The 24,368-nt window shown below is 40.8% G+C and overlaps 1 protein-coding gene across 7 annotated transcripts in view; it reads right to left on the reverse strand.

Annotated features, from left to right (window-relative positions):
• The window catches only part of LOC132008252 (activating molecule in BECN1-regulated autophagy protein 1), a 178,324-nt gene that overhangs the window by 35,711 nt on the left and 118,245 nt on the right, over positions 1-24,368 (reverse strand). For all 7 annotated transcript variants that reach the window (XM_059386774.1, XM_059386773.1, XM_059386775.1 and 4 more), the window contains one exon: positions 6,596-6,706. In XM_059386774.1, coding sequence (XP_059242757.1) covers positions 6,596-6,706 — 111 coding nt within the window. The remainder of the gene's footprint in view (positions 1-6,595; positions 6,707-24,368) is intronic.

Genomic DNA, 24,368 nt, shown 5'->3' on the forward strand with positions numbered 1-24,368 from the left:
CTGGGTGGCTCAGTTGGTTAAGCAGCTGTCTTCGGCTCAGGTCATGATCCCAGCATCCTGGGATCGAGTCCCACATCGGGCTCCTTGCTTGGCAGGGAGCCTGCTTCTCCCTCTGACCCTGCCTGCCACTCTGTCTGCCTGTGCTCGCTCTCATTCTCTCTCTCTCTGACAAATAAATAAAATAAATAAAATCTTAAAAGAAAAAAAAAAAGAAAAGGAAAACAAAGTGTAAAGAGATTAAGTAACTAACCAAGGACATACTGCTAGAAGGCGGTTGACCAGGGATGTGAACCCAGATAGTATAAGCTTAAGAGCTCATGTGTTGGGGCACCTGGTTGGCTCAGTGGATTAAAGCCTCTGCCTTCGCCTCAGGTCATGATCCCAGAGTCCTGAGATCAAGCCCCACATCAGGCCCTCTGCTCAGAGGGGAGCCTGCTTCCTCCTCTCTCTCTCTGCCTGCCTCTCCGCCTACTTGTGATCTCTGTCTGTCAAATAAATAAATAAAATCTGAAAAAAAATTACATGTTTAACCATCATAGGACAGTTGACAGAGTTATCAAAGAAGTATTTCCCCCTACGCATGTAAAAGTAAGCATGCATGCATCAGGCCCAGACCTTTAAAGTATAAAAAGTGTAAGTAATTCCAATTCTATTTAAACTGTTCCAAAGAAAAAAAGAAAACCTTCCAAATTATATTTATAACACAAGCATAGTAACATTGATACCCAAATCCATAGATTTCATAAAAAAGAAAAGTCTGGATAGAGCCAACTCACTGACAAGTATCAGTGAAAAAAGTCTATTTACTAAGCTACAGGGAAGGCAATTTACATTAAAGACTACTCCAAGAACCAGGTGGGGTTATTCAAGAAATATAAAGAGGGGTTCAATATTACAGCATCTATTTACATAATGATTATACTATTAGGTCAAAGGAGAGGGGGAAAAATACGATCATAGATACTGAAAAGTTATGACTAAATTGAATATCCATTCTTGATAAAAACTCTTAATAAAATAGGAAGAGATGACTTCCTTAAAATGATAAACTAGTTCTAGTTCAACCTAAAAGCCGGCAATATGCTTACTGGGGAAAAGCCAGGGGCATCTGGCTAGCTTAGTCAGAGAAGCATGTGACTCCTGATCTCAGGGTTATGAGTTCAAGCTCCACACTGGGTATAGAGATTACTTAAATAAATAAAATTAAAAAAAAAAAAAAAAAGTATTGGGAAAAAGAAGTTTCCTACTAAAATCCAGAGCAATATGAGGATGACTGCTATTATTTAACATTGTTTTGATGGTAGCCAAAGCAAACATACAAGAAAAACAAATACACAAATGTAAAACTTTGAATGGAAAAGGTAAAATTACCATTATTTATGGATAACAAACCTAGAACATGCAGGAGATTTACCTGAGTAACAACTACAATTAGTAAACAATTCAGTAAGATAGCAGTAGGATTTTAAAAGCAAGCTTGTAACAGTAAACTTAAGAACTGTACAGGATCGAGGAGCACTGGGTGGCTCAGTAGGTTAAGCATCCAATCCTAATTTCAGTTCAGGTCATGGTCTCGGGGTGGTGGTATCAAGCAACGAATCAGGCTCCACGGTCAGCAAGGAATCTGCTTGGGATTCTCTCCCTCTCCTGCCCTTCCTCCTGCTTGCGTGCATGCACACAACTCTCTCTCAAATAAATTAATAAATCTTTGAAAAAAGAACTATAAAGGATCTATATGAAGAAAACTTTTTATTTATAGATTTTATTTATTTAGTTGACAGACAGAGAGATCACAAGTAGGCAGAAAAGCAGGCAGACAGAGAGAGGGGGAAGCAGGCTCCCCACTGAGCAGAGAGCCCAATGCAGGGCTCGATCCCAGGACCCTAGGATCATGACCTGAGCCGAAGGGAGAGGCTTTAACCCACTGAACCACCCAGGCACCGTTCCCCCTTTAAAAGATTTTATTTATTTATTTATCAGAGAGGTGAGTGAGAGCTCAAGCAGGGGGAGTGGCAGGCAGAGGGAGAAGCCGGCTCCCTCCCTGCTGAGCAAGAAGCCCCTTGCGGGGTTGGATCCCAGGACCCAGAGATCACGACCTAAGCCACAGGCAGACACTTAACCAACTAAATGAGCCACCCAGGCATCCCTTAAGAAAACTTTAAAACATTACTAAGAACACAAGAGAAACTTGTGGAAATGGAAAACCATACCATGTTCTTAAATCTAACCATAAAGATACTGAATCTCCTTAAGTTAACATAAATTTAATGTGACTCCAATAATTACATTAAAGGGAATTTTTTTTTGGGGGGGGGTGAAGGGAAGAAGTAAAGTAGTTTTAAAGTCCATACAGGAGGGACGCCTGGGTGGCTCAGTTGGTTGAGCGGCTGCCTTCGACTCAGGTCATGATCCCAGCAACCTGGGATAGAGTCCCACATCGGGCTCCTTGCTCAGCAGGGAGCCTGCTTCTCCCTCTGCCTCTGCCTGCCATTCTGTCTGCCTGTGCTCGCTCTCTCTCCCTCTCTCTCTGACAAATAAATAAATAAAATCTTTAAAAAAAAAATAAATAAAGTCCATACAGGAAAATAAAACTGCTTGAGCAAACAGGACAATCTGGATTAAAAAAAATAATAATAAGAGATAGTTTCCTACCAGATTCTAAAACACAATGCCTGAAAACTTAAACCCCTGTGGTACTCTCACATGAATAATTAAACAGATCACTAGGACAGAATGGATAATCTAGAAATACATCTAAATATACACAGGAAAGTAAAAATAGGATCAAAGGGACAACCCATGGGGCACCTGGGTGGCTCAGTGGGTTGAGGCCTCTGCCTTTGGCTCGGATCGTGGTCCTGGGGTCCTGGGATCAAGTCCCGTGTTGGGCTCTCTGCTTGGCGGGGAACCTGCTTCCCCCAGCTCTCTGCCTGCCTCTCTCTGCCTCCTTGTGATCTCTGTGTGTCAAATAAATAAATTAATTTTTTAAAAAAGAGGACATCCTAAATCACTGGGAACAAGTGAATTACTCTGTAAACTGATTGGGACAAATGAGCGGCCATACTGGATTAAGGCTAGATCATACTCTGCTTGTTTGGGACAAGGTTAAACTTCTAGTGAATTGAAGACTTAAGGGCAAGAAAAAAGCTAAAATATAAAAGTACTAACTGATCTTCCTAATGATGACACAAAAATCTGGGAACCATAAATGGGAAGCTGGATAATTCTGACTACTTAAAATAAGTTCTATGACAAAAATAACCTTCAGTAAAGTCAAAAGACAAATGACAACCAGGAAACTCCCATTGTAAGTTGATTTTCTGATTTAGAAGGAGTTCCTGTTGAACTGATAAGGAAAAGATCATCAATACAATAAAAAATAGGTAAAGCACATGGACAGGTCAAGAAAGGGCAACATAATACACGAGCTAAGTGTGTGAAGAGGCACTCGATCTGCTTTGTAATATGAGAAATATAAACTTTAAATACCTGCATACTATTTTTTAACCTATCAGATTTGCAAATATCCAAAACATACGGTAACACATTCTGGAAGCCAGAGTTTAGGGGGAACAGGCATCCTCATAAACTGCAGGCAAGAGTATAAATTGGCATAACCCCTACCGAGGGTGATTTAGGAGCATCTACCCAAATCACAGACGTATGTGGTCTTTGTAACCACAATTCCATTTCTAGGGCTTTATCCTATAGGGATTTACCCTGTAGATAACCTGGCCCAGGTGTGAAATGGCAAGCTGCAACATGTTTTGTATAGGAAAGACTGAAAACTATTTTTAAAAAGTTCCTCAGAGGAAGAATGGTTGAAAAATGACTGATTAAAAAATGGAACCTAGAGATTCTACTTGGACAATGGAATACTAAGCAGTCATTTAAAAAGAAAGAGTAAACTCTATATACTGGTATGTAAAGATCACTAAGATATATTATAAAGTACAGAAAGCAAAGTACAGAAAGTATATAACATGGAAAATGAAAAAAAAAAGACATTTGCATTTGCCTATATATACACATATATATAATATCCTTGAAAAGATACACACAAAACTGCCAATTGTAGTTGCCTCTGGGGAGAAATGGGCTATAGCTGGGAGAAGAGTTGGGAAAATTCTCACTGTCTATTATTTTACAGTCTAAATTTTTTGAATAGTGAATATATTTCAGATTATAATTTTAAAAAGGTAAACAATACAAACAGAATAACTAGAAATAAATTGTGGCAAAGAAGATCTGGGCCAGAAATCTGGAGATGAACAAGCAAACTTGGTATTCAATAAAGGAAAAAGTAGACTGCAGTTGATTCCCAGCAGAGTTAAAGAAAAGATATTGAACATGTGGCTTATAAGCACTTAGAAAGAAAGAAATGATTGCTACTGTGGTTTCACTAAGATCAGGACATGAAAAATTAACCTCATTTTCATGGTCTGATAAGGATACCAAGACAGGCATATCGGGAAATGCCACAGACAGAGACTATCTGGATTAATTTAAGGCATCTGACAAATTCTTACAGTACCTTGCAGACAAGATTAAAAAAAAAAGCTGTGGGCTACAGTTCTGAACACCATGCCCAGGGTACTAATTCAGGAACCAAAGTCAACAAAGAGGAAGTCCACGGCAGTATCACACAAGGCCCAATACAATGATCTCGCTGACCGACCATTTTTGCTAGTAATCTAAAGGAAGACAGAGAAAGTGTATCTGTCAAATTAGTAGGTGATGTAAAGACTAAGAGAAAAGGACTGAATCCAAAGTTCAAACAAACATTGAGAGGGAGGAGCTAGGAAACGCAACTGATACTATGAAGATAAAATTTAATAGAAGCAAATATAAACCTGTTTTGGTTTCTTAAACGATTCAAACTGCATAAACAGAATGGTAGAGTCTCAATTTCTTAATAATTATCCAAGAGGGGCGCCTGGGTGGCTTGGTGGGTTGAGCCGCTGCCTTCGGCTCGGGTCATGATCTCGGGGTCCTGGGATCGAACCCCACATCGGGCTCTTTGCTCAGCAGGGAGCCTGCTTCTCTCTCTCTGCCTGCCTCTCTGCCTACCTGTGATCTTTCTCTGTCAAATAAATAAATAAAATCTTTAAAAAAAAAATTATCCAAGAATTTGAAGTGACTGCACACTGAAAAGTGGCTTCAGGAAAAGCTGCTGAAATCTCAGGCTGAATTAACACTGTCCAAACCGCTATTGTGCTATGTATGCACTGGACAGCTCGCAGCTGGAGTTTTCTACTCTGTTCTGGCTCCCCAAAGTCAAAAGGGAAAGTGAACAGAACCATCAAGGACTTGGAAACCAGTCCAAGGTTTCTTGTATTTCAGTAAAAGGAATCTCAGGAAAAAAGTCTGGCCTGAGAGGAAAGATTCAAAGAGACATGGCAATTTATCTTCAAACAGCTGGAGGACCACCAGAAGAGGTGTCATTAGATACATTCTGTCGAGATTTAGAGGTAAAACCAGGACCACCGGGAAGAAATAACAGCTTGGGAACAAGAACAGGAGCTTATCAGTGATGGATCAGGCCATCTTATCAGATAGTGTGACTATCATTTTTATCAAGCAGAGGCTGAGCTGTCACTTCTTAGGAATGTGCGAGTCCAAGTGAAATAAGTTGTCTAAAATGCTGTGATGGGTGGCACAAGTGGTTAAGTGTCCAACTCTTGGTTTCAGTTCAGGTCGTGATCTCAGGGTCCTGGGATGGGGCCCTGCATCAGGCTCCATGCTTAGCGAGGAGTCTGAGAATCTCTCTCCCTCTGCCCGTCTTGCTCGTGCTGTATCTCTCTCTCTTTCTCTAAGATAAATAAACAAAATCTTTAAAACCTAAAACAAGGGGCGCCTGGGTGGCTCAGTGGGTTAAAGCCTCTGCCTTCGGCTCAGGTCATGATCCCAGGGTTCTGGGATCGAGCCCCGCATTGGGCTGTCTGCTCAGCAGGGAGCCTGCTTCCTCCTCTCTGCCTGCCTCTCTGCCTGCTTGTGATCTCTGTCTGTCAAATAAATAAAAATCTTTAAAAAAAGAATACCTAAAACAAAACAAAATGAAATGAAATGAAATGCTGTAGTGAGCAAAACTGGGATATGGGATTGCAGAGGTCCTTGGAAGCTGGGAAACGGACGATCAGACAGACACATTAGACACATTTGTAAATCACATACCAACCATGTCATTCACTTTGTTCCATTCAGCTCTGGATTAATAAATGAGTTTACATCACCACAGTCTTTCCTCAAGGGACACAGGGGCTTGCTCTCAGTTCCTATACTCTTCTCTTTCTCTGCTTCTCCGTTCCACTTAAACACTGAGGCTTAGTATGATGAGCTACTGTTGGTGAACTCCCCAGAAAAGAGATACCTTCGTCTTTGTGTCCATCTTGGCATTGCTCCTAGCACAGGTCGCTGCTCAGGGTGGGTGCTCAAAACATGTCTGCTGAATTACTGATGGAGAGCTGCAGGAATGGAACTGGGGAATCAGCTGCCCAGCAAGATGACAGAAACTCCAGAGCTCCATGGGTTTCTGAGTTTGGGCTCACCAGTAAGAAATACCCCTTCTGCCAGTACCAGCTCTACGTTGGCTTACCATTACTGATTTCAGGAAGGTCAAACTTAGTGAAGTCCCACCACTGGAGCCGGTAGGTAGTATTGGCAATGTTACTGGCCACAGCAGACTGTCCATCACCAATCACTGCCCCTGGTAGAGGAGAAGAAGAGAGCACAGTATAGTCTTTATCCACGTTTCCCCTGCAAACATAAAACAGTATGTACTGGGATCAGCAGGAGAGGGGGAAGAGGAAGAACCATCTGCCAAGTCCCCATCTCAAAGAGAAACCAGACATATCTCAAGAACAATTCTACTGGAAACATAATTTCATTCATCAGCCCCTCCCATGATTATTTAACATTTCCTCAGTGCCAAAAATGTGGCAGGTACCGTATTATGTCCTGTCTGGTAGACTCTCAATCTAGAGACAGAGGAGTTTTCATAAAAATGCACGGTGTTGGTGGGGGGGGGGCGTGAAAAATGGGAGCACAACATTAACACAGGAAAGCCACACAGAGAAGCATTTCATTCCTGGATGTCTTTGTAATAGGCAGTGGTCTTTGGGAGAAAGCATCTCCTCCTTTGTACATGACCTTCTTCCTAATAAAACATCTCAAAAGGAGGCTTCCTCCAGGGAAGAGGCAGCCAATATATAACTGATTGGATCGTTAGAGATGGTGAAGAACAAACAAATTCATATTTGTTAATTTCTTCTGGACCCCTGGTATGTAACACAGCAGAAATTTATGAGTCTGGCTTTTCAGTATCTGAATATTTTTATTAAGGCAGTATTTTACAAACCCCTCCCCTCCCCGCCCCATGAGAACTTCCTTGAATCTGGATTCACTTGAAACATCTCACAGTTTAACTTTCCCTGAGATATACACTTCTGTATGACATTTTTTTCCTTGGTAACCAATTAAATAAAAAATGGATTTTTTTTTAACAGGGTGACACTTTAATTTGCAGTTGTATTTCATTTACATGAACATGTCATTTCCTCCTCCTCCTTCCGAGGTGCATTTCATACACAACCACCCTTTTGATCAGACAGAGCCAAACCCTCTTAGGAGAATAGAACACTGTTGCATGCGAGACAACCTAAATGATATTCTCTGCTGCAAATCACCTCCTACTTTAAGAAACTGAACTTGTTAGAACTTAGTAGCCTTGGAACAATGGACAATTTTATACCTAGATTCTTCAGTATCACCACCTTCCTCCTTGGCATATCACCGCAAGAGGGTCCTGTCATCTGTCCCCCATCCCCCTTTTGGTGAGCTTCCTTTATTGCTCTGCCATTCCAGATCTTTCCCTATTCTCTCCTCAAATGGTCAAGAGGTTGTTCAGGAAGAAAATGTTCTCCATATAAGCCAGAAAAGTACTCTTCTCTCTTTTCTCTAGTTGTGGCAAGCTACTACATGAGAAGACTCTCTTCACCATCAGTTTATTATTGTAGTGTCCTCATCCCAGTTTCCATTTGTAAAGAAAGGAAAAAACAGTTTATTTCCAAGATGATAATAATACTGCTACATTATATACTCTCAATATGGGTAATATTGCCCCCATGGGGGCAAAAACTGTTCATGGGGAAATCTTAGTGCAATTACTACCTCGCCTCAGATATACTGTAGTACATGATAGATACACAGCCTATCTGTAATATTAAAATTTCGTGGGGGGGGTGATTAGGTAAACACTGTCTATTAAATCTCCTTAGGAGGGAAATACTTAAGTGAAGGTTGAAGAATACTGTTTTAGATAAACCAATATGCCCACCACAATTTATTCTTTAAAATCTTACAGATTCAAAGACATAGACCCAAATGGTCATGATCTCCCTGAAGTCCTGAGAATGACAGCATTTGGGAAGGTCCGAGAATGACAGTCCAGTGACCTCAAACTCCTACTGAGGACCTGTGCATATCACTCAAATGAGGTAAAAAAATATATGTCCTTAATAAGTTTAATTTTTTTTAAAGATTTTATTTATTTATTTGTAAGAGAGAGAGAGTGAGAGCAAGCACAGGCAGACAGAGTAGAAGGCAGAGTCAGAGGGAGAAGCAGGCTCCCTGCGGAGCAAGGAGCCCGATGTGGGACTCGATCCCAGGACGCTGGGATCATGACCTGAGCCGAAGGCAGCTGCTCAACCAACTAAGCCACCCAGGTGTCCCTTAATAAGTTTAATTTTTATAGAATATTCTATAATAATTGAATGCTGACTTGGGAACCTGACTTGGGAACTTTGCTGAACTTCTTCTGGGTCATGAGGAGGGTAAGCTACATTTAGGGCTTTCTTAACAGGGGACTTTTTTATATTTTTTGGCGGGGGGTACTTTTGATTTTTTAGGCCCCCTTGATAGTGAAAATCATTTTTTAGTTCTAAGGTCGACCACTTCCCTGGAAAGAATTACTCAGTTTCACTCTGGTCCAGGCTCAATATCATTGAGCTTATGAATTGTCCCCCTGGCTTGCTTATCTAGAGAGTTGACATCTCCCTCTGACCACCAGTCCTTCTCACACCACTATAGTTCCTTATCACGTCCTCCAACTTTTAACAGAAAAGCATAAAACACAAAGTAATAGAAGGTAAGTTGATTTCTCAGTAGATGATGAATGAAACGTTAGCTGCTAAAAGAGTAGGAAATAAACTGAAGAAACAAACTCCGTATTCTAAGATTTTAAAATCTGGAGGGGAGGGTGGGACCTACCATCAGGAAACCAGTTAAGGAAAATAGCAGCTGCTTTAAGAGTGCTGGGGATCTGCAACGGGGAACATGATGACAACTCCAAGCCCAGCTCCAGAAGCTCCTGTACCATCCATGCCTCCAGAAATGTCTTCTGGAGAACAGCTGTGCAATGTCATAAACATGGATGGGTAGCACTGTGTGAAAGGGACTGGGGAGGTATTCTCCGCCAATGGTGCCAGAGCGCTGAAGAGAAATGGTGCCTGGCACCAGGGAGTCAATTTTCAGTGTCGTGTAAACATAGATTAGGAAGCAAAAAATGCCAGCAACAGATTAGCGTACTGTCACCAGGTTCTCTTCTGCAAGGGCTGCAAGCCAGGTGAGCCTGTCTCTCGGAAACATCAGGAAGAAAAAGTACCACCCTATTAAAAAGCCCCAACCATTTAGTAGGCCTCTGGCCACTAAGCTGAAGGTATAGGAAATGTGCCAGAATGAGTTAATGGACTAAGCTACTTAGTATTTACATAGGAGGCACTTAGCCTCAAAGCCAAATCCTAAGGGACCGCTGAGAGATTTCTGAGACCTCAAGGTTTTCTCAGTAATAATGGGATGTAACAAGCTAGACTCAGGGTTTCTCAACCTCCACTACTGATATTTGGGGCCAGATAATTCTTTGTTTAGAGTGTGGGGCTGGTCTTGGGCTTTTGGAGGATGTTTAGCAAAATTCCTGGCCTCTGGCCTCTGGCCACTAGATGCCAACAGCACTCCCCCCCCCCCCCCAAATGTGACTACCAAAATTATCTCCGAACACTGCCAAATGATCCTTGGAACCAAAATCATCCCTAGTTAGAAAACTCCAAGCTAAATAAATATAGCCTACATTGTAACTCTAAGATAGGCACTCTTAGGAAGTACCACTACTAGAATGCTAACAGCCACTGCTAATAGCATGCAAACTCTTAGTGATGCTGATTTTGGAGAGAAACTAATCAAAGGCATACCATTATACAAATATTCCCTTAGCAAATTTAGTTTCCCATTTCTGTCATGGATTAGAGGCTAGCTTGAACTGGGGTATTATGGCTTGTAGTTTGTTTTTGGTATGGTGTCTGAGAATAGTCTTCAGGATCAGATGGACCTGATTTTGATACTTCCTCCTAGTACCTACTATAGTGTGACTTTGTTAATATCTCTGAACCTCAGTTTTCTCATCTGTAAAAAGGGTATAATAATAACAACTACAGGGGCATCTGGGTGGCTCAGACAGTTGAGCGTCCAACTCTTTATTTCAGATCAGGTCATGATCTCAGGGTGGTGAAACTGACCCAAATGTTGGGCTCTGTACTCAGTATGGAATCTGTTTGAGAGTCTCTCTCTCCCTCTGCCTCCTCTCTCTCTCTCTCTCAAATAAAACCTTTAAAAAAACAGTAATACCTACAATTTATAGGGTGATTGGGAGAACTTACCAAAACAGTAAACGTAAAGTGATGGCAAATAATAAGTGTCTAATAAATGACTACTGTTAAAATTAATCATTTATTTCAAAGATTTTTTTTTTTTAAATTTAACAAAGAGGATCACAAGTAGGCAGAGAGGCAGACAGAGGGGGGAAGTAGGTTCCCCGCTGAGCAGAGAGCCCAATGCGGGGCTCAATCCCAGTCCCCGAGATCATGACCTGAGCCAAAGGCAGAGGCTCAACCCACTGAGCCACCCAGGTGCCTCTAATCATTTATTTTAATCTCTATGTACTTTTCTTCTACAGGTATAGCTCTGCAATCAACAAGTCACAGAGAAAGTTCCTTTTATAAGAGACTGGTGCAAATTATGTGCCAGAGCCAAGAGACAGAAGCATTTAATTTTGGAATTGAGGTCAAATGTCAAGGCCCTGGACTCTTTAGTAACTTTCTCCTTGAAAAACTGCCAAGGGCAAGACCCATCACATTCTGGGCCACAAAAACCACTATAACACATTTAAAAGAATAGAAATCATACAAAGTATGCTGTCAGACAACAGGGAATTAGCCTAGAAATTAGTAGCAAGAAAAAATAACTGGAAAATCCCCAAATACTTGGAGAACACACTTTAAGTAACACATGGCTCAAAGAAGACATCTCAAGAAAAAATTTAAAATATTTTGAACTAAATGAGGATGGAAAATACAACTTAATAAAATTTGTTGGATGCAATAAAAGCAGTGTTTAGAAGGAAATGTACTGCACTGAATGTATCTATTAGAAAAGAAGAAAGATCTAAAATCAATAATTTAAGCTTCCACCTTAGGAAGTAAGAAAAAGAAAAGCAAATCAAATTCAATGTAAGAAGTAAAAATAAAAAATTAGAGAAGAAATCAATGAAACTGAAAACAGGAAATCAATAGAAAAAAATTAATAAAACCAAAGCCAGTTCTTTAGAAGGATCAATATAATTGATAAACCTCTAGCCAAGCTAACTGAAGAAAAAAGAGAAAAGACACAAGTTTATCAATCTAAGAAACAAAAGAGGGGCCATCACTACTGATGTGTGGACACTAAAGGGATAATAAAAGACTACTACAAACAATCTGATAACCTAGAAGAAATGGAAATTCCTTGAAAGACATAGTCTCCCAAACTTACACAAGAAGTAACAGATAACCTGAATAAGCCTATATCTATTAAGTTGAACTGACCATTAACAACCTCCCAGAACAGGGGATGCCTAGGTGGCTCAGTTGGTGAAGTATCTGACTCTTGATTTCGGCCCACATCATGATCTCAGGGTCCTGACATGGGAGTCCTGCATCAGGCTCTGTACTCAGTAGGCAGTCTGCTTGAGATTCTCTCTTTTCCTCTCCCTCTCTCCCTCTGACTCCTCCTCACAAAAATAAATAAATACTTAAAAAACAAAAACAAAAGCAAACTTCCCCAAATATAAAGCACTAGGCCCAAGTGGGTTTGCTAGTAAATTCTATCAAACATCTATGGAAGAAATTACATCAAATGTCTACAATTTCTTACAGAAAACAAAAGTGGGACTACTTTCTAACTTAAGGCCAGTATTGTCCCAATAGCAAGACCAAGACCAAGACAGTGAAGAAAGGAAAATTATAGACTAATTGTCTCAGAAGCAAAAATCCTCAACAAAATATTACCAAGTCTAACCCAGTAATATCTTTAAAAAATTGTATCCTACGACCAAGTGAGATTTAGCCCAGGTATGCAGGGCTGGCTCAACATTTGAAAATCAATAAATATAATCCAGTACCTCAGTGAGACAAAGAAGAAAAATCATGTAATCATACCAATAGATGCAAAAAAAGCATGTGACAAAATCCAATATCTACTGATGATAAACACTATCAGGAAACTAGGAAGAGAGGAGAACTATCTCAACTGGACAGAAAATATCTACAAAAACCCTACAGTTAACGTCATACTTAGTGATTAGAAACTATATGTTTTTCCCCTAAGACTGATAACAAGCTAAGATGTTTCCTTTCACTACTCCTTATTTACTGTAAATCCTACCTAATGCATTAAGAAAAGAAAAGTAAGAGAAAGAAACAAAACTTGGAGAGAAGAAATAAAACCGTCTTTGTTCGCAGATGACATGATTGTCTATGCAGAAAATCCCAAAGAACAGTAAAAGTTACTCCTGGAACTATTAAGCAATTATATCAAGACTGCAGGATACAAGAAGTTAATAGCTTTCCTATATACCAGCAATGAACAAATGAATAACCGGAACTGGAATTAAAAGTTAAAAATAAAATGCCATTTACATTAGACCAGAGAGAGAGAGAAAGAAAAATATTTAGGTATAAATCTCATAAAATACATATATGAGCTATACAATGAAAACTATAAAACTCCAATGAAAGCAATCACAAAAGATCTCCAATATTTACTGTTAAGATGTCAATTCTTCCCAACTGGATCTTTAGATTAAATGCAATCCAAATCAAAATCCCTGAACATTACTTTATGAATACTGACAAATTCTAAAATTTATCTAGAAATGGAAAAGATCCAGAACAGCCAACACAGTATGCAAGGAGAGAACAAATTGGAGGACTGACACTACCCGACTTCAAGACTTACTACAAAGCTTCGGTAATGAAGATGGTGTGGCACTGACAAAAGAACAGGCAAACAGATCAATGGAGTGAACAAAAAAGCCCAGAAACAAACCCAAACAAACACAGTCAACTGATCTTTGACAAAGGCGCAACAGCAATTCTATAGAGAAAGACAGTCTTTTCAACAAATGGTGCTGAAACAAATGCACGTCCACATGCAAAAATATGAATCTAGATACAAACCTTGTACTTTTCACAACAATGAGCTCAAAGTGGATCACAGACCTGGATGTAAAACACAAAACTGTAACATTCTTAGGAGATAATATAAGAGAAAATCTAGGTGATCTTGGGTTTGGTAAAGACTTTTCTTGGGCACCTGGTGGCTCAGTCGTTTAAGCGGCTGCCTTTGGCTCAGGTCATTGATCCCCGAGTTCTGGGATCAAGCCCCTTGTCGGGCTCCCTGCTCAGCGGACAGCCTGCTTCTCCCTCTATGACTCTGTCAAATAGATCAATAAAATCTTTAAAAAAAAAACAAAACAGAAACAGAAAAAAAGACTTTTCTAGCAAAAGCACAATCTATGAAAGAAAAAATGGACAAAGTTAACTTCATTAAAATTAAAAGCTTCCACTTGGTGAAAGACACTATGAAAAGAGAATGAAAAGCTGAGCCACAGACCAGTAGAAAAACCTTTACAAAACATTTATCTAGGGGCACCTGGGTGGCTCAGTCATTAAGCATCTGCTTTCAGCTCAGATCATGATCCCAGGGTCCTGGATCCAGCCCCACATCAGGCTCCCTGCTCAGCGGGAAGCCTGCTTCTCGCTCTCCCATTCCCCCTGCTGTATTCCCTCTCTTGCTGTGTGTGTGTCTCTCTCTGTCAAATAAATAAATAAATAAAATCTTTTTAAAAAATATATCTAATAAAGGACTGGTATCTAAAATATACAAAGAACACTTAAAACTCAACAATAACAAAATGTGATTTGAATACTGGCAAAAAATCAGAACAGACTCCTTACCAAAGAAGATACACAGATAGTAAATAAGCATATGAAAAGATGTTCAACATCATTTCTTTAGGGAACTACAAAATAAAGTAACAATGAGAAACTACTACACACTTACTGAACAGCTAAAATGCAAGATATTGATCACACTGAACGGTGAACAGGATGCAAAACAACAGGAACGTTTATCTCTCGCTGGTGGGAATACAAAGGTACAGGGACTTCGGAAGACAGTTTGTCAATTTCTTTGTAAAACTAAACATACCCTTAGTGGTATGATCCAGCAATCGTGTTCTTGGTATTTACTCAAGTCAGCTGAAAGCATATGTCACATAAAAAACCTACATACAGATGTTTATAGCAGCTTTATTCATAACTGCCAAAACTTAGAAGCCACCAAGATGTCCTCTGATAGGAGAATAGATAAATAAACTGTAGTACAACCATACAGTGGAGTATTATTCAGCTCTAAAAAGAAACAAGCTATCAAGCCTCAAAAAGAAATTTAAGTAAAAGGAAATTTAAGTAAAAGAAGCAAAAATCTGGGCGCCTGGGTGGCTCAGTGGGTTAAGCTGCTGATCTGGGTCATGATCTTGGGGTCCTGGGATCGAGTCCCACATTGGGCTCTCTGCTCAGCAGGGGGCCTGCTTCCCTTCCTCTCTCTCTGCCTGCCTCTCTGCCTACTTGTGATCTCTCTCTGTCAAATAAATAAATAAAATCTTAAAAAAAAAAAAGAAGCAAAAATCTATATATGGTGTGAATCTAACTATATCACTCTGGAAAGTCAAAAACTATGTACAAAGGAAAAAGATCAGTGGTTGTCAGTGGTTTGGTGGGGAGAGAGGGAGGTACAGTTGTAGCACCAAAAGAGATATTTGCGGATGGTGAAACTATTACTCTGTAGGATACTATGATGGTGGATACATGTCATCATACATTTGCCAAACCCACAGAACTTAACAATATTAAGTGTGAAACTTAATGTTGGAGTGATAACGGTGTGTCAGTGTTGGTTCGTGTACTGTACATAACAAATGTACCACTTTAGGGGCGTCTGGGTGGCTCAGTCGTTAAGCGGCTGCCTTCCGCTCAGGTCATGATCCCAGGGTCCTGGGATCAAGCCCCCATTGGGTTCCTTGCTCAGTGGGAAGCCTGCTTCTCCCTTTCCCACTCCCCCTACTTGTGTTCCTTCTCTCACTGTGTCTCTCTCTGTCAAATAAATAAATAAAACCTTTAAAACAAAAACAAATGTACCATTTTGGAGAAGAATGATGATGGGGGGTGCTTATGGGTATGTGTGTAGGAGGAGATATACGGGAACTCCTGTACTTTCCACTCAGTTTTTTGTAGACCTAAGATAGCTCTTTTAAAAAAAATTTTTTTTAAAGGCTATTAATTACAAAAACAAAAACAGAGAGAAAGACATAAAGAGCCCCTAGACTTTCACTCATGTTCTAGGAGACAGTGGAAAGAGCAGGTGTCTATGAGGATACTGGCAGTCACAGCAGTTCACTCTCTATCATATGACCACAGAGCTTTTCCCCTGGAGCCTCAGAGCAAAAGAGAAAATAAGGATGAGTCTCACAAGAGATAAAACATGGGGGAAAAGAAACTTATATCCAATGATCCTGGCCAACTATCAGAGAACAACAGCAAAACCAAGCTGCCCAGTCTCATTCTCTCAGTCAGGTCTTCAACTTGTAGGCTGGAAGTCTGGAGAATGTGTCTAGGGATAAAATCTTAATAATCATGACAGTCCCATGGTAGGTGAGCTCTGCCAAACCCGATAGCCTGCATGCCTCTCTCTGCCTCTGCTTCTCTGACTCCCCTGATCTGTTGCTTGGAAAGGAGAATTAGAAACCTTTTTTCAAAAACAGCTTTTAGCCTCTCTCCAAGATCTGTTCTAGGAGCAGGAAAGTGAAGAGTATGATTCAACTGTACAGTGAAAATATGGAACAATGGGAATCATTAGCAAATGTATCAGAGAAGCTAATTTGGGAGGGTAAAAAAGGGCAAGTTACAAAGAAAGAAACGATTAAATTATATTTCAGTCCTATAAAATTGTTCCATTTGAGGCTGCCTAATTCAGAATGGCCATTTCTTTTTCTTTTTTTTTTAAAGATTTTATTTATTTATTTGACAGACAGAGATCACAAATAGGCAGAGAGGCAGGCAGAGAGAGAGAGGAGGAAGCAGGCTCTCCATGGAGCAGACAGCCCGATGCGGGGCTCGATCCCAGGACCCTGGGATCATGACCTGAGCAGAAGGCAGAGGCTTTAACCCACTGAGCCACCCAGGCGCCCCCAGAATGGCCATTTCTGACTGTGCTGCTACTGGGAAGACAGAATAAGAATGGGGCTAGGGACCAAAGACTCACCAGCCTGGAAACACAATTACTATCCTTCTGCTTAGCTGTGATATGAAGTCAAGAACCAGCTTGCTAATTGGTCAACAGAACAGCAACCACAAACTCCAGGACAGGTCCAACCGAACAATTTATCAACTTTTCAAAATTCTTTTTAGAAAGCCAGTCACAAAAGACCATATATTTTATGATTCCATTTACATGAAATGTCTAGAATAGGCAAAGCTATAGAGACAAAAAGTAGATTAGTGGTTGCCTAGGGCTGGAGGAGGCAGGGAAAGGGAAGGAGAAGGGAGAAGTGACTGCTAATGCGTATGGGAATGTGATAAAAATGTTCCGCAATCTTCAGATAGTGGCAATGGTTGCAGAACTCTGTGAATATATTAAAAGCCACTGAACTTTAAATAGGTGAACGAATGGTATGTGAGTTATATCTCAATAAGGCTTTTTTTTTTTTTTTAAAGATTTTAAAAACTTTTTACTTGTCAGAGAGAAAGAAAGTGCAGCAGGCAGAGGGAAAAGCAGGCTCCCCACTGAGCAAGGAGCCCAATGGGGAACTAAATCCCAGGACCCGGGGATCAGGACCAGAGCTGCAGAAGCCTAACCGACTGAGCCACCCAGGTGTCCCCCTCAATAAGGCTATTATTAAAAAATACTATTCTGTAAAAGTTTTGGTAAATCTGAGAAACAAAATATAGCAATCTATTTCCCTTTGCATTTCTTTAATAATTTCAAGTACTAGTGAGTATCTTCTGTTTACCAGCTCCCTGTATTTTTTTAGTATGTACTACGCATACCCACATATTACATGCATTTATATGTTTGGTTATGCAGACTGTCTAAGCTCTTTGTAAATTAATAAATCGGTTTTTGTCTATGAAAAATAATTCTTAGAGCAGGACAACATGGCATTATTTGGACATAAAAAGCACTTTTCCTCTCTAAGTATATACTGAATGGCATCCTAGGAAGAACACTTTTTCTTCTTTCCAGAAAGCTTCATTCAAATGCAGTCTTTAAATCTGCTCTAAGAAGGAAATATAACTAAGCACTTTGTCATACTCACTTTGTCGCCTTTTTCACCATTTTAAAAAATCTCATCTAAGACCACAGTCAATTATTCTATAGCCTGGGGACTTGGAAAGAGGCCATGGTGGCAGATAACAAGACTTCTTTCAAGGGCAGAAGTTTCTTTTATTCCCATTTACAGTTTTGACACTAAAGAAAATGACCAAACTATATATAGTTTGTTTCAAGATAAAAGCTTTATGAGATGTAATCCACAGACTGCACAATTTACCTACTTAAAGTATACCATGCAAGGGATTTTAATATATTCATGCCAATACGCAACCATTACCAAAACCAATTTTTACAATGACTATCACTATCGCTACTATGTGACTTCAGGACATTTTCATCCTCCTCCTCTTCCCCCAGTACCTTACCCATTAGCGGTCACTCCCCTCCCCTCTGGCCACCCTCTCCCTCTGAGGCCGAGGAAACCACTAATCTATTTTCTGTCCCTATAGTTTTGCCTTCCCTGGACATTTCACCTAAATAGAAACATCCAACAAGTGACAGTGTCTGGCTTCTTTCATTTAGCACCCTGTTTACAAAGTTCATCCATGCCGTAGAATGTATCAGCACTTCATCCTTTTTTCTGGCCAAGGCATGTTCCACTGTGTAGCAGTTTTTATTTATAGATAACACACTGCATGGAACGCAGCAATTGTAAAACTGTCTGAGGGAAACAACTATTTCCTGTCGGAGGAAAAAGTACGTGAGTTTTTTTTTTTTCCCGCTTAACAATTTTATTTATTTGAGAGAGGGAGGGAGAAAGGGAGAGGGGGAGAGAGAGAGAGAGAAAATCAGTGAAGGGAGAGGCAGAGGCAGAGGGAGAGACAGGCTCCCCGATGAGCAGGGTGGACATGGGGCTCGATCCCAGGACCTGGGTGGGGATCATGACCTGGGCTGAAGGGAGACACTTAACCAACTGAGCCACCCATGCGCCCCAGAAAGTAGGTTTTTAAAGAGGTTTTCAATTCTGAGAATATTACCTATAGCTAAAATTAAGTCTTCACTTTTTCCTGAGGCTAAAATAAAAGATAAGAGGAGTATCAGGGGACATCATTTTCTGTAAAAACAAAAATAAAAACAAGAACAGGTATCATGTAGATGTCTATAACTCTGACATAGGAAATGTTCTGAGTAAGCTATGTGGTCTATCAGATTTATGCGTTTAGTAACTGCTCTAACTGGTCACTTAAACTGATCAAATCATATACAATATAAATTTGAAATGTATTCAACATAAACAAAAGGGTAAACATTTTACAGATACAGATATCAATGACTATACAAGCTCTTAGCCGAACTGGACCCCTAAATCAACAATTTTATGGTCCAATAAAGTCCTGAAGGCTCTAAAAGCTCCTGCTCCTAATAACAAGGATAGCAAAAGTCTACACACAAATCCTGAACTTTAGGGGCAAATCCAGAAAAGATAAGGCAATGCCTTATTGTTGAGGTCAAAGGCCTTGGACGAAGCCAACAAAACTACAAATCGTAACCTGAGAACTCAACAAGGAAATTAGCAAGGCAACGAAGGGAAAAGAAATCGCTATGAACTATTTCTACCTATGTCACAGCTTCATCAAAAATTTTCTCAAAATAACAATTCAAACCAGAATTATGTGAGCACATATAACATGCCAGGGGAGGAAGAGGTATTAATCTTATTATATTCATTCGGGCCAGAGCAATGGATATAGCCTTCCTTTCCAGAGCAAGTAGTATAAAATACCTGGTATTAATTTCTTAAAAAACTGTGACAAAAAGCATGTAACATAAATTCACCATCTTAACTATTTTTAACTGGTTCAGTAGTGTTCAGTAGTTTAACTAGTTCAGCAGCATTAAATATATTCACACTGTTGTGAAACAAATCTCCGAAACTTTTTCATCTTGCAAATACGAAATTCTATACCTATTAAACAACTCCCCTTTCCACCACCTCCCCTCTCCCCGGCCCCCAGTAACCAAAATTCTACTTTGTTCCTATAAATTCATCTACTTTAGAAACCTGTGTGAGTGGAAGCAGGCAGTAACAGTGTTAGCTTTTAGCATGCGCTTGAAAATAGAGATACAGAACTAGATAGCATGCATCCAAAGTCATTCACAGACAAGGTGTGAAATCAGGATCCTACTCAAATCTACAGGAAGCAGTTAGTCTGATGGGAGACAGTAGTGACCTCTAGGCTGGGCATGGCCATTTTGCCATAAGCCACTTAGAGGGGTCAAACAGATCACAGGGCGCATGCCACAAGACCCAGTGTCATTCAGAAAAGCTGAATTTAGCTTTTGCCATAAGTATCCTTAAGCAACAAGGATACTCTGCTTTCTAATCCAGGGATCACCAAGGATTCGATCACACTGCCTTGATGGTACCAGTGTCACCTGGAGTTCAGCGGCGTATTCCACCCTAAGGCAAAGAGAGTAAGCTGCTCTTCCCCAGGCCCTCATCCCTTCCTCCCAACGTATGAAAACCCTGGATTCATCTTGACCGTTGGCAGGGCAACTAGTACCTCCTAGCTCTCTGAAGTCAAGCTAAAATGCTCCTGTGTGGGGAGATGAAGAGGCTGAGGCCCTGAGAACTGAGAACTCAACAAGGAAATTAGCAACGAAGGGAAAAGAAATCGCTGCCCTTCTTCAATATATATGTCCTAGTGAAGCCATTACCTAACACTTACACTAATGACGTAATTGGGACAAGTAATTATGAAAGCAGAACATCCATTTTCAAAGAAATGAATATCATTACCTTTCTTCCACCCACAAACATTATTTAAGACAAAAACAAATAAGCTCACAAGAACAAATGCTACTAAAAGATCATCAGGAACAACATTCTGAAACCCACAGAGTTTTGGAGGAAAAACCCCCAAGAGCCCCCAAACAAAAACCAAAGTTAAAAACCCGGCATTCACTCCCAGCAGGCAGGATTTCCTCAAAGCCTCTACCTCCAATGGAAGACATACAGGGGGATTAGAGAAGTAAGAATTACTCTGCCTCCTTCCACATGCCCCACAACCTGGCCTTCGCTACAGGACCCCGCCACCTCTGCTGCTAGGAGGACACTGGCTTAGGCAGGCAGGAAAGAAGTCGGGGAGGCTGTCATCCTCTCACTATTGCACAATGGAGCTGCTCCAGGGGTTGCTCAGCAGCAAGAGGATGGGCAGAGAGAGGGGGGCGGGTGGGAGAAGGACTGGGGGAGAAAGAGGTGAGAGAGAGAACGAGGAACAGAGCGTATGACTGACTCAAACACTGAATGGCTCTCACCAATCACTTGTCTTAAATTGCTGGGACTCCTGCAGCCTTTACTGTTTGGTGGAAGCACAAGGGAGCAGAACTGGACCAGAGGGTCCTGGGCTTGTCAGCAGCAGGAGGGAAACGACCTTTAATGCTGCAAAGAGGATGCAGATTTCAAAAGCCTAAAATCAGCAATGAAGGGAAATGGAAATGTGCTGAACGTGGGTTTGACTGGCAGCTTTCCTCATCTGTCGATCACAGGGTAATAAACACTGGGAGATGGCAGAAATGAAGATAAATGCTTTCAGCAGCGCCATTCCCCACCCTCCCCTCCTCTTCCGCCCCCACTCAGCACATGACAAGAGTTAAAGCAAGAAAATAAATCAGCTTCTTAACCAACTCTTTTGTTAAAACTTTCCTTACAGGCCACCTACACGTGAATTATTGCTCTATGAGCCTACATTCTCATTAGGGAGCCCAGTTTGTAAAGGGTGAAAAGCTCCTGTCAAATCACACCTGTACATTTTAGGGTACACCATTACCCAGCTGAGTCAGTCCAGGCCAACATGTGAGGAGGAGGCCAGGGCCGCTCCCTGAGGGGAAGGCAACCCCTTGCCCCCCACCCCGGGTGAGGTTCTCTAATCCAAAGCCTAGCTCACTCAGTTTAGAGAAGACTCTGGAGCGCCAAGGACAGCACGTCACTTCTCCGAAACCACTGCCACATTTCTACTGAGCCAGGGACAGAAAGGCTAAGCTCGGAGGGCTAAGAAAGAAGCCTCCGGGGCTTGGCGGTCAAAGGTAAAGTCAATGAGAAAGTGGACTACAGAGTAGAACACTCAGTCCTGAGTATCGGCCTCACATTCACTCTGGAATGAAAGCAATCTTTAGGGGCGCCTGGGTGGCTCAGTGGATTAAGCCGCTGCCTTCGGCTCAGGTCATGATCTCAGGATCCTCGGATCGAGTCCCACATCGGGCTCTCTGCTCAGCAGGGAGCCTGCTTCCCTCTAACTCCCTCTCTGCCTGCCTCTCTGTCTGCTTGTGATCTCTCTCTGTCAAATAAATAAATAAAATCTTTAAAAAAAAAAAAAAAAAGAAAGCAATCTTTAAAAGGTGGACAATCTTACAGGTTTCCCACGAGTAGGTCCAAGGGAAGTATAGTGTATTTTGGGACTTGTGACACTGAAATAAAGCATCCAGCCAACCTGGTTTTTGTAAGGAGACTTGGGTTTTTTAAGTAAGATGAATAGGTCAGCAATTTCTAATGCTTGTGGCAGTTGCTTGTAAGAAGATGGTTGGAATCTTATTAAAAACTACATCTTCATTCTGCTAAAAGTGGGCCTGGCAAAAATCTTAGCAACTAGATCATTTAAGACACTTGAAAAGACACTCTGCTCTACTGGCCCAGCCTGGCTATTTTCTTCTAGATCCAAAAATCCTGAAAAAAGATTTCAGACCCTTGTTTTAAAGAACAGGCAATAACTAGTTGAGAAGTCTAGAGCAAAAATAAGTGGGAAAAAGTGTGGTGACTGGGTCTGTTTCAAACCAAAGTTCAGAAGCTTGAGTAGTCCCCAGAGTCATGCATCTGCTGTGGGATCCTAGGAGATCAACACTTGTCACATGACGATAGCAAATTTGGAATATTTCTAATTAAAATCCACTGTTCAGACATTAATACCAGGCACAAAGCGGAAAAGCATTATTATCGAGCCCCATATTGAGAAAAAGCCAAAAAGATGTACCTGGAAGCTAAACAATAATCCAGATTAGCCTTTCTAGCCTGTAAACCTCAATAAAATCTTCTCTCCTCCTGAAAGCTTTTCTGAATTAGAGAGAAATCTCTGCCTACACAATACTGGCCATTTTTGTTAACACAAAACATTGGTCACTTTTTATGTTATCTGGCTATAAGTACATAAAGTTTGCTCTGAGTTCAAGTGTTTATAATCCTGTATACTTAGCCATCAATTTTCAGTTGGTACTACATGCCTTTTTTTTTTTTTTTTAAGGGCTGGTATAGAAGGAGAGGGAGAGAGAAAATCTTAAGCAGGCTGCATGCCCAGCAGAGTCCGATGCAGGGCTGGATCTCATGACCCTGAGATCATGATCTGAGCCGAAACCAAGAGTCGGATGCTTTGCCAACTGAGACATCTGGGCATCCCATCCATCTTCTTTTAAAAATGACAGAAGGGGTCAACTTTTTACTCACATTTTAAATACCCTGCGGTCATGGGACTTAGGATATTGTCATTCATACAACAAACACAAAATAAATAAGGGTGAGGAACACTGATGGGAACTGCAAGGCATGTCATTGCCACAGTTATAAACTGTTCCTTTTACAAGTGAGAAAACATGTGCTAGTCAGTCTTTATTGCAGTCTTTTACTACTACAGTCTTTATCTATTATGGGGACAGGCTGAATTATAAAGAACCAATTCATATGTGAAGGGTATTTGCAGTACAAGAATGGGACCAAGCAAATATAGTTTGCAAAAAGAGCTTGTCTTTAATTACAAATAAACCTAAACATCCATCAAGAAGAGAATAGTTAGGGGCACCTGGATGGCTCAGTCAGTTAAACATCTGCTTTGGGCTCAGGTCATGGTCCCAGGGTCCTGGGATTAAACCCCACGTCGGGCTCCCTGCTCAGGCTTCTCCCTCTTCCTTCCCCTCTGCTTGTGCTCACACTCTCTCTCAAATAAACAAAATCATAAAAAAACAGTAGACTACAGTCAATCACACTATGGAACACCACTTTAAAAAAACAGTCTACAAGTACTGGCACAGAAAGATGTCCTTGATCTATCATTCTGTAGGATCTCATCTCTATAAAAAACAAAATGGAGAAAACTATATATAGGTGAGTAAAAACACACATGTATTTGATAGCGCATAGAAAAAAATTTAGAAAGATGGGGCGCCTTGGTCCTGGGTTTGCAATAAAGTTCACAAACCACGAGTTTCCAGTTTTCACTGAGGGCCTACCAGAATGGTGCCCTCCGATGCTCTTCATATATCTAAGAAGATAGGTCTTTGTTTGCAAATACTCTGTGCTATGTGACTAAAAAGAAGCCAGCACAATTCCGTCTCTGGGTAGATATTTTAGAGATAATGTCACACACATACACAAGGAGATATGTTTAAAAAAAAAAGTTTAAGGGATGCTCAATAGTAAAAATCTAGAAAACTTAATGTTCACTACTAAGGGAATGCCCTACCCGAAACTTGTTTGTACCTGTCTATAAAAACCCTGCACCAACCCAGCTCTGGACCTCTCGGTGTTATCGGCAACGAGCGCCGCAGAGGTCCAGGTTCGAACCTGCAATAAACGACCCTTGCTGATTGGCTTTGACTCACGTCTCTGGTGGTCTTTTAAGGTG

This window comes from Mustela nigripes, unplaced genomic scaffold (assembly GCF_022355385.1).
Source record: "Mustela nigripes isolate SB6536 unplaced genomic scaffold, MUSNIG.SB6536 HiC_scaffold_76, whole genome shotgun sequence".
Classification (NCBI taxonomy): Eukaryota; Metazoa; Chordata; class Mammalia; order Carnivora; family Mustelidae; genus Mustela; species Mustela nigripes.